At 40.5% G+C, this 13,518-nt stretch overlaps 1 protein-coding gene and 1 pseudogene across 1 annotated transcript; one reads left to right on the top strand and one right to left on the bottom strand.

Moving 5' to 3' along the window:
• The window catches only part of LOC102862393, a 16,884-nt pseudogene extending 4,846 nt beyond the window's left edge, over positions 1–12,038 (bottom strand).
• Positions 12,039–12,053: 15 nt separating this feature from the next.
• LOC102861988 (olfactory receptor 52L1-like) lies at positions 12,054–13,037 on the top strand. Its single transcript, XM_006885633.1, has one exon. The coding sequence runs from the start codon at positions 12,054–12,056 to the stop codon at positions 13,035–13,037; it is 984 nt and encodes a 327-aa protein (XP_006885695.1).
• The last annotated feature ends 481 nt before the right edge of the window (positions 13,038–13,518 follow it).

Genomic DNA, 13,518 nt, shown 5'->3' with positions numbered 1-13,518 from the left:
CAGTGACTGGGATAATTGGGATGGGAGTGTCAGAGACAGTGTGATTGGCACAGGACAGAGCAGAGTTTAGGGCTGTTGTACATGGGGTCACTATGAGTCGCAAGAGACTCGACGGCACACAACAACACCACCACCACCACCACCACCATAGTATTCATCTGCTTGTTTTCTTTTAAAATATCATTATCTCAGAGAGTATTATATATCAACATATTTTATTCCCAATCATCATTGTAGGATTTGCTATCACATGTAGGGGAAAGTCTTATCAATAATTTAAAATAGTTTTTTAAAAGACTGATAGAACTTTATGGGATATTATATTGATTATGTGTAGCATAAAAGGTGGACTATCTCTTCCTTTACAATTTACAGTCTTCCAAAAACCTGCTGCAGGTTAGTGATGAGTTGAGATTGAGTTGATGGCAATATTTTTTTAACAATGTTGTGACCTCTTTTATTATATCATTGATAACTTCCAAGCAGAAATAGCAAGGTTTTTCCCTTGTTATTGTTATTAAGTGCTGTTGACAAAAGCTCTGAACCCTGCTCTACACCATATAATTCTCACTATTTGTGTGTGTGTGTGGGGGGGGGTTAGACGGCATAAATAAATATATGTATGTTATTGTTGTTATGCACTGTTGAGTCAGAACCAACAAATAGGTAGTTCTTCAGGGGGTTTTCAGAGGCAATAAATTGCACTGGAGGAGATAACTAACTCATTTTTCTCCCACCAGAGCAGCCAGTGGATTCAAACCGGGAGCCTCTGATTTGGCAGTGCAGCTCCTTATTAGAGATGATGATGATAGGTGATAGATAATAGATAGATCTCTACACCCCTATCTATAATCACATCACTCACAATTATCTGGTCAGTATAGAGTCATTGGTGTTCCAACACTCTAGATCTTAACAAGAGTAGTATCTTTTTCTCTCAGGGCTTCTGGTAGATTAGAACCACCAGAGGCATAAACTCTTTAAGTTATCAGAACAACTCATTATGAAATATTCCACCAGAGAGGGCACTCTGTGTGTATGTGTGTTGTGGGTTTTTAAAATTGTTTTTATTATTATTGCTTTTTTTTCTCCTTGTATTTTATATTTATGGTATTTAAATCTTCTGACAATTATTTTTAAAAGCTTTTTCCAAAATATAGGTTTTTCGCAATACAGCTTGGCAAAGCTAATAACTTTTCAGTAAACTCTCCCTAATTTTTTTAAAGAGAGGCAGAGGATATAAAATGTATACCATTAAAAGAACTTTGAATAAGTGTAAAAAGAGGAAAGGTTTTGTGTGGATGGCCATGTCTGAACTTTATCAACTTCACAGAGGGGAACTGTCCCCATCCACAGTATCAATAACACAAAATCAATTCCAACGAGGAATAAACACTCCCGTACCTTTTTCTACTCATCTCAACACCAATATGATTGCTTCACTGGTTTTAAGACCCGATGTGATCACACAGAACCATACTGGAGAAGCTAAAGGGTTATATAATCTAGATTAATAACAGAATATAGTCAAGACAGGTTCCAAAATGTGGATGCAGCACCTCAGTCTCAAGCCTCATGGCTCTAAGTGATCCCAAATTCTCAGTCCTGCCAGTATTGGCTTCCTCCTCTTTCTCCAGCAAAGTTCTCAGTCCTAACAATATTGGCTTCACACACTCACACACACATACAAAGTCCCATCTCACATCAGTTCTCCAGTTCAGCCATGGCTGCTGCTTGCCACCTTGACGCCTCTGCACTAAGATGGGGAAAGTTTCTTTCCTCTTCTCTGGCAGAGGAAGACTCTTATCTCTGCAGCACGAGCTCTTCAATTTATTGGCGAGACTAACCAATCCCTTTGTAGATTATTGAGATTGGCCAGACCTCTTGTGGAATGGTAGCTAGCCAATCCCCTTGCGGAAAAGCCAATGTGTCCCATTCACATAGTCACACCCATCCACATAGTCATCCATGTTTAAATAATACTAGAAAAACCACATTAAAAGGCAAACTCCATAATAGGGAAATTCCTATTCAAAGCCTCTGTTTTCATTTTGCAGCATCTTAAATATTTAGAGATATTAAAACAATATTTTGCAAACAGTGATTGTAAGAATCGTCATTAGGCACTGGACTTTAAAGCATCTTTAGAGTTAGGGTTGACTAGTTAGAGCCTCCAACGTATGGTGTTGGTTACTAACTTTTTGATAAATTGCCTATTCATACAAAGAGTTTGATATACAAAACTATTTCTCCATTGAATAAAATCAGAAACATGTGAGTTCAATTACTATCTCTTTTTTGGGAGCTTTGAATCTACAGTGTGAAATACAAGCTGCCTTACTTTCCCTACTCCCTCAGTATTTATAGAGCATTTCCTCTGAGTCAGAAAGAGCTACATTTTCCTCTGGTAGGGCTTTCTAGTTTCTTTCACACATCCGTATGAAAGTTCACTGTCCTTCATCTCAATTGTTCCCTAGTCCTGAAATTTTTGTCTCTGCACAGGTTAAGAAGATCTGATGGAAAATGAGGACTAGAATTAGAAGAATCAAACTGAAGAGGCAAATAAAATTTTTTAAAAAAAGGGAAAAGGGATAAAAGTGATTAGGACAGAGATCTCAAAATACAGAACAAGAAAATGCCTCCTCTCCCTCATCTTGAGTCCCTTGATTACTCCCTGCAAGAATGTCCAGGAAAAGTTCTTTCCTCATGGAATTATTACTGTCCTTTTAGCTACATTTCTTTTGCCATACATTTCTCTCTCTCCCCTGGGGCCCGGAATGTTATACAAATTGGAACCTGGATATGTCCTGGACCTTCTTGGCTTCTCCCTAGCCATCTGTTAGCCTCTTTCTAGACTATTTGCTTTGTTCACTTGTCTTGGTGATTTTATACTGCAACCCCAAATGGTTCTCACTGGTCTCAGAGGTATATCAATCTCAGCTTAGAGAACAGAGTACTCAAACCCTAGTCTTATGGTAAGTACTATGAGAGGGAAACTCCAATATGAATGACTAGAAAAAGATTTTCTCCCATCAACAAACAAATGGATAGAGAAGCTGTGGTATAGTCACACAACAGATACTACACGGCATTGAAAAACAAGGAATTCATGCAATATTCTTCAAAATGGGTGACCCTGGAGGACATAATGCTGAGTGAAATATCTCAGTCACAAAAGGATAAATATTGCATGGTGCCACTGTTGTAAAACAGGACTGACCTCAGGGTTGGGGGGAGACTGAGAAAGATGGGATAAATAATGTATACTTCATTGAAACATAGGAGGGAGAAAACAATTTAAAAGGGATACATGATTAGGTGTTTTTGTCATGGCAGGAGTCCAGAACGAAGGTTGCATAGAGGAGTGGACCTAGAGGGGAAGGATTGTAAAACAATGAAAGAATTTTTCTTTTACTTTTGAAAGAGAAGAGTGTACTGGGGGGGGGGCGTGGGCAGGGAGAAAAGTGCAACAGTGAATAAATGGAAATCCATTCTCTAGATTTTCATGAAAATTAATAATTAAAGAATTTTTAAAAGGGAGTAGAAACTCCTACCTAGCAGCATTCAATTATTAAAAGTAAATAAAAGATGCACAAAAAATGACTTGTTTATAGATGCTATTGAATCAACTATGACTTGAAGCAAATAGAAGATATCTAGTCAAGGAGGCAGTTTCCTTTTTGCATAGAAAGTCTACCTATGAGGAAAGAAGTGGTAAAAGCAGAAGAGATAAAACTACTGCATTATAGTCCCTGAAGAGACTGAAGGCTGTGTGTTAGAAGGAAGCGTAGATATTCAGGATCTTAAGTAGAGGAATAAAATATTTTTCTTTTTTAAAATTATTATTTATTTTCATGAAAATGTACAGAGATTTTGGATTTCCATTAATTCATTGTTGCATTTTTCGCCCTGCGAAGGCTGCATAATGGAGTGGACCTGGGGGGAGGGATTGCAAAACAATGAAAGAATTTTCCTTTTACTTTTCAAAGAGAAGAGTGTACTGGGGGGAGGCGTGGGCAGGGAGAAAAGTGCAGTAATGAATGAATGGAAATCCTATTTGCTCTCCAGATTTATTTCACAGAAATGTTAAAAGTCTATGAGTTCCCCTGCTCCCTGGGAGACTAAAAGGTTGACAATCTGAACTTACAGATGCCTCAAAAGAAAATCCTGGTGATTTGCTTCTGAAAAGGCATGGCCTTGAAACCTTGATGGAGCACAATTGGACTCCACATCCATAGGATGGTCAGAAGTTTAATTCATTTGATGGGAACTGATATGAATAAAATCAACTCATTCCTGTGGATTTGAAACCACCTCATGGCTGACACTCCAGTAGGTTTGTGGAGGCTGTAAGTAGCACAGGAATTAATATGGGCACCACCTCTGATTAAAATCCTTGCTTCTCACAGATCACCCTAGTGGATGCCTGATCTGTTACACACCACAGCCATATGATGAACAGTCACATATGAAATCTACCATCTTTGGGCTTCTCAAGTTAGTGTTAACTACCTCTTCATGCTAACCATCTCTGGATTGCTCTAGGTTCCTTTGAGGTCAACAGAAACCCTGTCCCAGGTTGGCTGTCCTGTTCCTTGACACTTTCTAAACCAGAGGAGGTGTTATCTGGAGCCTATTATCTTGGGACAGCAATACTATTGAGTTACACATTCACATTAACCCAAAATTGCAGCTTTAACCCATGAGGCAAAACTGAAGACCTACTCCTGCTCCACCTGATTGAAAAGAGAGCTGCCAAGTTTGCCTTCTGCTGCTCTACACAAACAACTTCAAAACAGAAACATTTTTATTAATTATTTCTAGTGTTGTGGTAGAATTTAGCTCTAAGTCAAGGCTCAGCAGAAAAACAAAACGTCTATTTTTCACTAGGAGGAGGAAGGGCAGAAGAGGGACATAATTTAAGATAAAAGAATGTTATGGGTGACAAGGATCCCCTGAATGGTATAAGATAGTTAATGTGTTGACCATTAACTGAGAAGTTAGCAGTTCAAGTTCACCTAGAAGTATCTTGGAAGCAAAGTCTGCTGATTTACTTCCAATATTTACAAAACAGCCTTTGAAAATCTATAAAGCATGGTTCTACACTAACATACATGAAGTTGTTGAGAGTTGGAATTTATATCTCTTTTTTACTGGGCAAATTCTCAATGTACATGTCTTTAACACAGTATAGCTTTACATTATAATATTTATAGTCATTGTTATCTGCATTGTTACATTACATATTTATATCCAGAAAAGATGGGGATAGTACATTGACAAAGAACTACTGGAAATACAAGCTGGTTTTAGAAGAGATCATGACACTAGAGACATTATGGCCAATGTAAGATGAACCTTGGCAGAAAGCAGAGAGTACCAGAGGAATGTCTATCTGTGTTTCATTGATTATGCATAGGTATTTGCCTGTGTGGATCACAACAAATTGTGGCTAACCTTGAGGAAAATGGGAATCCCAGAACTCGTGGTTGTGATTATGCAAAATCTATGCTTGGATCAGGAAGCAGTGCTCAGAACAGAGCAAGGAAATGTTGCATAGTTCAAAATCAGGAGAGGTGTGCATCAGGGATACATCCTGTCTCCATACCTTTTCAAGCTAGATGCAAAACATCGTTTGGGAAGCTGGGCTTTATAAGGAGGAATGTGGTGTCAGTATTGGAGGAAGACTCATCAACAACTTAAGTTATGCAGATGACACAACCTTGCTTGGTGAAACTTTACAGGGGAACATGAAGTGTTTGCTGCAGAAGGTCAAGAACTATAATCTTCAATATTAATTGAAACTCAACATCTAGAAAACAAAGATTCTCATCACTGGGCCAATTGGGAGCACGGTGATAGATGGAGAAGAGTTTGAGGTTGTTAACAATTGCAGCTTACTTGGCTCCACAATCAACACTCTGAGCACCAGCAGTCAGGAAACCAAATGATTAATTGCATTGGGAAAATCTGCTGGAAGGGACCTCTCCAGAGTACTGAAATACAACAATGTCAGTCTAGCACTAAGGTGCACCTAATCCAGGCCATAGTCTTCGCCATTGCTTTGTCAGAGAACTGGACAATGACTAAGGATGACAGAAGAAGAACTGATGCCTTTGAGTTGTGGTGCTGGAGAAGAGTCTTGAACATACCATGGACCTCCATGAAAACAAATAGGTCTATCTTAGAGAGGGTGAAACCAAGTTTCTTCTTGGAGACTAGAATTTTGAAGCTCTGTCTCACATACTTTGGGTATGTGGCCAAGAAAAACAGGTCCTTGGAGAAGGACATCATGCTCAGAAAGGTGGAGGGCCAGCTCAAGAGAGGAAGGCCATGGATGAGATGGACTGATACAGTAACTGGAGTATTGGGGGTTGGTGTATAAGAATCAGTGAGATTGGCTCAGAACAGGGCAGGGTTCAGAGCTGCTGTACATACGGTCATTATGGGTCATAGGTAACTCAATGATACATAACACTATATATCTACATTATCTATCTATCTATTTATCTATCATCTATCTGTATGTATATCTATCTATCTATTTATCTATCTATAAAATTCAATGTTTCATGAGGATGATGGCTAGTGTTAGGGGACATCGAATTACCTACAACTCATGGTGACCATAACAACAACAGAGCTGAACCCGGCCCTGTCCTGCCCCATCCTTATAATCTCTGATTGTTATACTCACTGCAACAATCCATCTTGTTGAGGATCTTCCTGGTGGCCTCCTGGTTAAGGAGTTATGCTGCCAATTCAAAGAAAGAGAATTCAAATCTACCAGCTTCTCCAAGGGGAAAAGATGGACAATTTCCTCCCAGGTGATTTACACTCTCAGAAAACCAGCTGGAGGACCAGCTATGAGCGGGTTCCACTTCAAGCACATAATAAGTCCATGTGGATAGGAACCTTTTATCAAAACATTTGTTTCATTGTCTAACATCTACTAAAGGGTTGGTGCTCTGGCAACATAGTCTGCAGGATATATTGCACTGCTATCCGAGAGTTCAAACCTCTCTGCTGGATCGAATCCACCAGTCACAAAGATAAGAGAAAGATAAGCGGTCTTCTCCCATCAACATTTACAGTCTCAGAAACCAGATTCAGGGTTTCTACAAGTCACAACCGAGTCAACAGTGATGAATAATGTTGTGTAAAGGGTTTTAAATTTACCCTTATTTAATAAATATTTGTTGACTGGATTGAGAAAGAAGACCTTCCACCAACTGTGGATCAAGTACTCGTTGACTGGGTAAATGATAAGACTGAGCTGCTTGTGTCTAAGAATAGTGAGGTCACTAGGGTAGAGTGGTAGCTGCTTTATTCAGAGTTAGGACCAAAGGAAAGTGCTACCTGCTGGTGGGAGATATGATAAAGGCAACCTGAGCCAATTTCATTGATAAGTTGCTTTGATGGAACTTTCCTTTCTCCTGTCCTTGCTTTGTGCTGGAGTGGGTAAGTGGGTTTGTCACAATTTCTTGGAGAAGGAGAGGGTTCAGCCCACTCTGAAGCAGGTCAGGTTTTTTATTTGGTCATGTTCACCAAAGGCAAGCTTTTAGACATACTGCATTTAGAAGGTTTATTGGGGAATATTCCTGGTAATACAACCTGTCAGATAGTAAGGGGAGCAGGATGAAGCACAGGAAGAAACTAAACTGTGAAGAATTTGCCCCAGAGACCTCTGTTGACTGACATGGAGCTCTTGAGCTGGGAAAGCTCTTCAACAGTGCTCCAGATTGAAGACGAGAGGTCAGATCATTCTTTGTGTTTCCATACTGGTTAGGCACTGGGTATGGGCTAATCACAAGTAGCAAAAGTAACTTTGAAGATGGCAGCTCACTTTGGCCAAAGAAGGGCAACTCATGGGCACCCAACAGCCAACACTTCTAGCAGCCTTAGGAATATGCACATTAACTGCAACACTCACTAGAGAACTTACTGAAGTCCAAAACTGTTCTTCAGTATAGTAAGTCTGAGCTCACAGAACGATGTAGTGAAAGAAGTTCTTCAGCACTATTGTCAGGATATACAGACTTAAGGGTGGTGAACAATGCTGGGCAGAGGAAAAAAGGGCATAGTAAGAAATTAAAGGAGTTGTATCCTGTTTCCTTTTAAAATTTGAGAACAACTTGCAAAAGGTAGGCCACCCACTCAAGTGCAAGTGCCATCTTTCTCTGCCTCTCCTAACTACTTATCCCTGAAGGCAGTTACCTCAGCTCTGAGTGTCTCCAATTATTCTGGAGGCTAACTTAGGTACTATCCAGATGTATGCGTGAATCCTGCGGGAACTGCCATTAGTACTAATGGTTGGCCTTCCCAGGAAGCTGCTCACAGTCCCCAGGATTTTCTTGAGGAAGAACCAAGAATGGACTTGCCTTCCAGGAGGGAGATGACTGAAGCAGCTATGAAGTGGTGCATGGGATTTCAGGTGTGGAAAATGAGGTCAGGTTTGAAACTGATAAGTTGAGAGAAGCTAATTAATAATGGATTTTTTTTTTATATATATCCCACATTCTTGTGACAGAGTTGTGGGGCTTTTCTCTTGATTTGGCTAGTGTAGCACTGAGTCCTCCGATGCTTCTGAACGCTGCTTCATAGTTGTAAGCTTGCTTCCCCTGAGTTTGAGAAGCTAGTACCTCAAAACTAATCCTTCCTGTTCTGTTCATCTTAATGACTACCAGTTACACACCACTGCAGGGTTACCAGTGATGTTGTAGACATCCACCCTTCTCATCAATGTTTTAATGTCAGCCTGGCGCATTCACAAGAGTAATTTGTATGCTCTTCAATAGCATCATCACCATCACATATTGGACATGTAGATACAGGAGATAAATTTTCCTTTATCAAGTCTTACCTGGGACAGTACGCATACTCAAACTAAAAAGCTTTTGTCTGAAACTTTGTTAATGTGTCTGATTTACTCTTTCGTATTCAGAGACTGTTACCCATAAGTAAGGGCAGAGTTATCATGGAGATTGAACTGAGACCGAGTGTGTTCCTGGGGCAGAGCAACTGTGAAACTTTACCTGAGTGTGAAATCTTCTTTCTCAAGTTCTCTCTGTGTTACTAAGTCCTGCTTCAAGGCTGCCGCAGGACCTTAAAGCACACTCCCCTTAGAAGATAGCCCAGAAACAGAGGAATAATGTGCCTGGGTCCGGCCTGTGTCACTGATTCTCTGTGTGTCTCAGATTGGTCAGTTGAGGCTCTGCCTCTGGGTGTTTGGTTTCTGACTCTCTCATTAATAGTACGTCCCTAGCGCGCCCTTCCCTAATTGCTTTCTTTCTGTGTCCCCATGTTTTCCTTTTTACCGCTATTTAGAGTCTGAAACATTGTGAAGAAAGATGTTAAGTAGAGAGACAAGTCATGGCTCATAGAAAAGCTTCCACACTTGCCAGAGGCAGCAGCAGAAATGACCAGTATTAACACACCCAGGAGTCTGTCGTAGCCTCTTAGAACAGAGAGATTCTGCCAGAGCTTCACTTCAGGTGAGGAATGTGGAGGAACAGTCACTACAGCTCTCCTAAACAACCTCCTGCCACATCGTTTATATCCCTTATATCCAACCTGTGCCTATTAAAAAAAGGTCTTATACTTCCAGGTTCCTCTATTATACTGCTCATCTAGGCTTTCATCCAGTCTATAATTTTTTATGTGTTTGTCAACAAATGTTGTTGTCATCAGGAACCAAGTTTGTTGCCACCCATGGGACCCTATGCTACCAGAGCAAAATACGACCCAGTCTGGTGCCACCCTCACAACCATTGTTATGCTTGAGCCTGTCATTGCAGCCATGCATCAAACATTCCTGAATGACCACTAGGTTTTGGGAATTTATGTATCCTGATCTGCGACTACAGCAATAATCAAAACATTGCCCTTATTCAGGAGGGATTGACACATTAAAAGATTTTGCAGTGCCAGATATTCAGAGTACATGGAGCAGGTAAAAGGGGGCATACCAGAAGAAGTAGAAGTAGTTGTATCATGCTGCCTTTGGAAATTCAAGAGCTTCTTCAACTGAAGGCTGATTGCTAGATCTGAAAGTATATGAATAAACAGGAGTTGAACAACACTAGTTATTTGCTAGTTGTTCTCTTTTACCTTACTAGATAACTAAATACATCTTTCACTTTAAGTTTCTGGGGGAAAGCCCCCGTGTTTTCTTTATTTAATAATTAATTCATAATAAACCACTTGTAGCTTTTTCTGTGGATTCATAAACCACTCAGTATAACAAAGGTTATACCCTGTCATATGTGTGCCTGCCTCCCTCCTCCACTCACCATACTTTGACTTCACCTACCACTTGTCTAGTGAAACTGTTTTCACTATGGCACCTTCTTCAAGCAAAGAACAACTTTTTTCTCATTTCTAAACCAGTATAAAAAAAATAGGCAGACTTTTGCCCACAACAGGGTAATCCATGAAGACTATTTATTATCTCCATATTCATTTATAATGTTAAGCACTAGGCTGTGAGTTTTGCTATAATTATGTCACAATTAAGAGTACCAGCGGATATGAATCTGAAAGATAAAGACTTAGTAGTAGTCAAATATTTTTAGCTGCTATAATCACTATTATCAATATTATCATCATTGTAAGTTTATGAAACATACTTTAACAGATATATAGATGTATAACCCACAATCACTGAGACATTTGTGACTTTTTATCTCTATATGCACAATTCTTTATCATTGTTTTATACTGAAAATATCTTTTACCATAAACACATAATTTGAAATCTTTTGTTTTAATATTTGAATGCTGAATTATGTTAAGAAAGCGAAGCAGAGTACCTATTAATTTGGTGGGTTTTATTGATGAGAAGGTGTCAAATATACTAAATTTTCATTTTATCCTGATAAGATATGTTCTTGTAAGGTGTCATAGAGTCAACTAAGACTTAGAGCAACCCTATGACCAGCAGATCTGAACCTTGCTCTTTCCTGGACACGCCTCACCATCTCTGATACGCAGCACTCAATTGTTACAGTCACTGTGTGATCCACCTTGTTGGGGGTCTCCCTCTCTTTCTCTGACCCTCCACCTCTCAGAGAGTGATGTCTTTTCCAAAGGAAGGGCCCTTCTGACAACATGTTCAAAACAAGTGAGACGAAGTCTGTCTGTCCTTGCTTCTAAGGAGCACTTTGATTGTACTTCCTTTTAGACACACTTGTTTGTTCTCTTGGTAGCCCAGTTCAAAGAGAGAAATAGTGATGGAGACAAAGGAACGATGGAAAATTTCTATGACCTCATCTTTGGAGATCTTTTACAATGAATTTTAATAAAATGAGTACTAACTATATCATTTACAGGAGTCGGATTCTACAAAGCTTGTTGGCTGGAATTGGTGAGCATTAGGGTAGAATGTTGATTCTGCTGTACAGAGGTAACCCGTGGTTGCTGTGATGCTAAATACTGTGACACCATTGTGCCAAATGTGATAATGGTTATCCAAGGTGGACAGTGTTTGGTGGAGCTTCCTGATTAAAACAAGCTTGGAAGGAGGAGTGGCATCCACTTCCGAAATGGCTTATCTCCAGAAACTCGATGAACATAGAGAAACGACCAAAGTTATACAAATGTTCAGGTCTTTCATTCATAGGGTCGCTATGAGTCATCCACAACTCAATAGCACTTAACAAAAACAACAACTATATAATTTAGCCTACACATATTCAGTCTTTATATATATATATCTCACCCAAATTGCTCTTTAGAGCACTGGTGGCCTAGTGGCAAGAAGCTGTGCTGCAATCCCGATGGCACGTGGTTCTAATCCACCAGGAGCCCCATGGTGAAGGGTGAGCCATCTCCTCCATGTGATTAACTGCCTCTGAAAACCCACTGGAGGGTCAGCTATGGATCAGTTCCAACTTGATGGTATACAACAGCAATTAATCTTTAGAATAAACCACCATGGTTAATATACCATTAACTAATTTTATCCCTGTGTTACAGTTCAAACTTCTTTGTTGTTTTCAAGAAGATGGTACCCAGCTGTGGACAATGTGATAACCCATGACGAGTGGACAATCATGACTTTTGTTTCTTTCCCCTCTTCTAAGTCATTGGTGATGGCCCTTAGCAATTCCAGCTGGAGGCTGTCTCAGCCTTCTTTTTTCCTGGTAGGTATTCCAGGTTTGGAGGAAAGCCAGCACTGGATAGCATTGCCCCTGGGTGTCCTTTATGTACTTGCTCTGATAGGAAACGTAACCATTCTCTTCATTATCTGGACTGACCCATCCCTACACCAACCCATGTACCTCTTCCTGGCCATGCTTGCTACCATTGATCTGGTCCTCGCCTCCTCCACTGCACCCAAAGCCCTGGCAGTGCTACTGTTTCATGCCCATGACATTGGGTATACTGTGTGCTTGATCCAGATGTTCTTCATCCATGCATTCTCCTCCATGGAGTCAGGCGTGCTGGTGGCCATGGCTCTCGATCGCTATGTAGCCATCTGCCACCCTCTGCACCATTCCACTATCCTGCATCCAGAGGTCATAGGACGCATTGGAGTGGTAGTGTTAGTGCGGGGACTGCTGCTTCTCACTCCTTTCCCCATCCTGCTGCGACGCCTTGTCTTCTGCAAGTCCACCATCATAGGCCACGCCTACTGTGAGCATATGGCTGTAGTAAAACTTGCTTGTTCAGACACTACAGTGAACAGAGCTTACGGGCTTACAGTGGCACTGCTTGTGGTGGGGGTAGATGTTCTGCTTATTGGGATTTCCTACGCTCTCATCCTCCTGGCAGTTCTAAAGGTACCAGGGGGTGAGGCTCGACTTAAGGCCTTTAGCACATGTGGGTCCCATGTTTGTGTCATTTTGATTTTTTATGTGCCTGGAATGTTCTCCTTCCTCACTCACCGATTTGGCAAGCACGTACCTCACCACATCCATGTTCTTCTGGCTACTCTTTACCTCCTTGTACCACCTGCCCTCAATCCTCTTGTCTATGGGATAAAGACTCGGCAGATTCGACAGCGAGTACTCAGGATATTCTACACAAAAGTATAAACATGCTCAAAGTTATCTTCTTCCAAGATTCTTTCCAAAGACACTACTAGGATTTTGTGGCTGGTCTAGGTGATGTAAAGGACCTTTCACAATGAGTAGTTCTCACAGTCCTAGTAACTCCATTGTAAAGAATACCTTTGGGCACTTGACGACATAACCTACAAGGATGCACTTGGCTGGTCATATTTGTAAATATTTTCTCTAACTACACAGTCTTTTTTTCAGTCTTGACCAAATACCTCCCCACACACAGTGTCAAAGGGACTTGGAGATGGAGGGGGTGGGGAATGACACTTCTGGATGTATTGTCTTTTCTGTCCTCATCCAAAACTGACTTTGCAGGCTGCTGGTACCAAGGTTTGATTGTGCATCTCAGTAATGTGAAATTGTTGACAACTTCAATCTTTTCTCCATCAATCATGATATTGCCTATGGCCCAGTTATAAGAATTTTTGTTTTCTTGACACTAGAATATAATCTA

This window comes from Elephantulus edwardii, unplaced genomic scaffold (assembly GCF_000299155.1).
Source record: "Elephantulus edwardii isolate Elephantulus edwardi_28Jun2011 unplaced genomic scaffold, EleEdw1.0 scaffold00044, whole genome shotgun sequence".
Lineage (NCBI taxonomy): Eukaryota > Metazoa > Chordata > Mammalia > Macroscelidea > Macroscelididae > Elephantulus > Elephantulus edwardii.
Note: the sequence above shows the minus strand (reverse complement) of the source record. Positions and strands in the feature narration are given on the sequence as shown.

Bases quoted from the DNA above. Each gene is read 5' to 3' on its own strand.
- LOC102861988 (XM_006885633.1), top strand. From the start codon at position 12,054: ATGACTTTTGTTTCTTTCCCCTCTTCTAAGTCATTGGTGATGGCCCTT.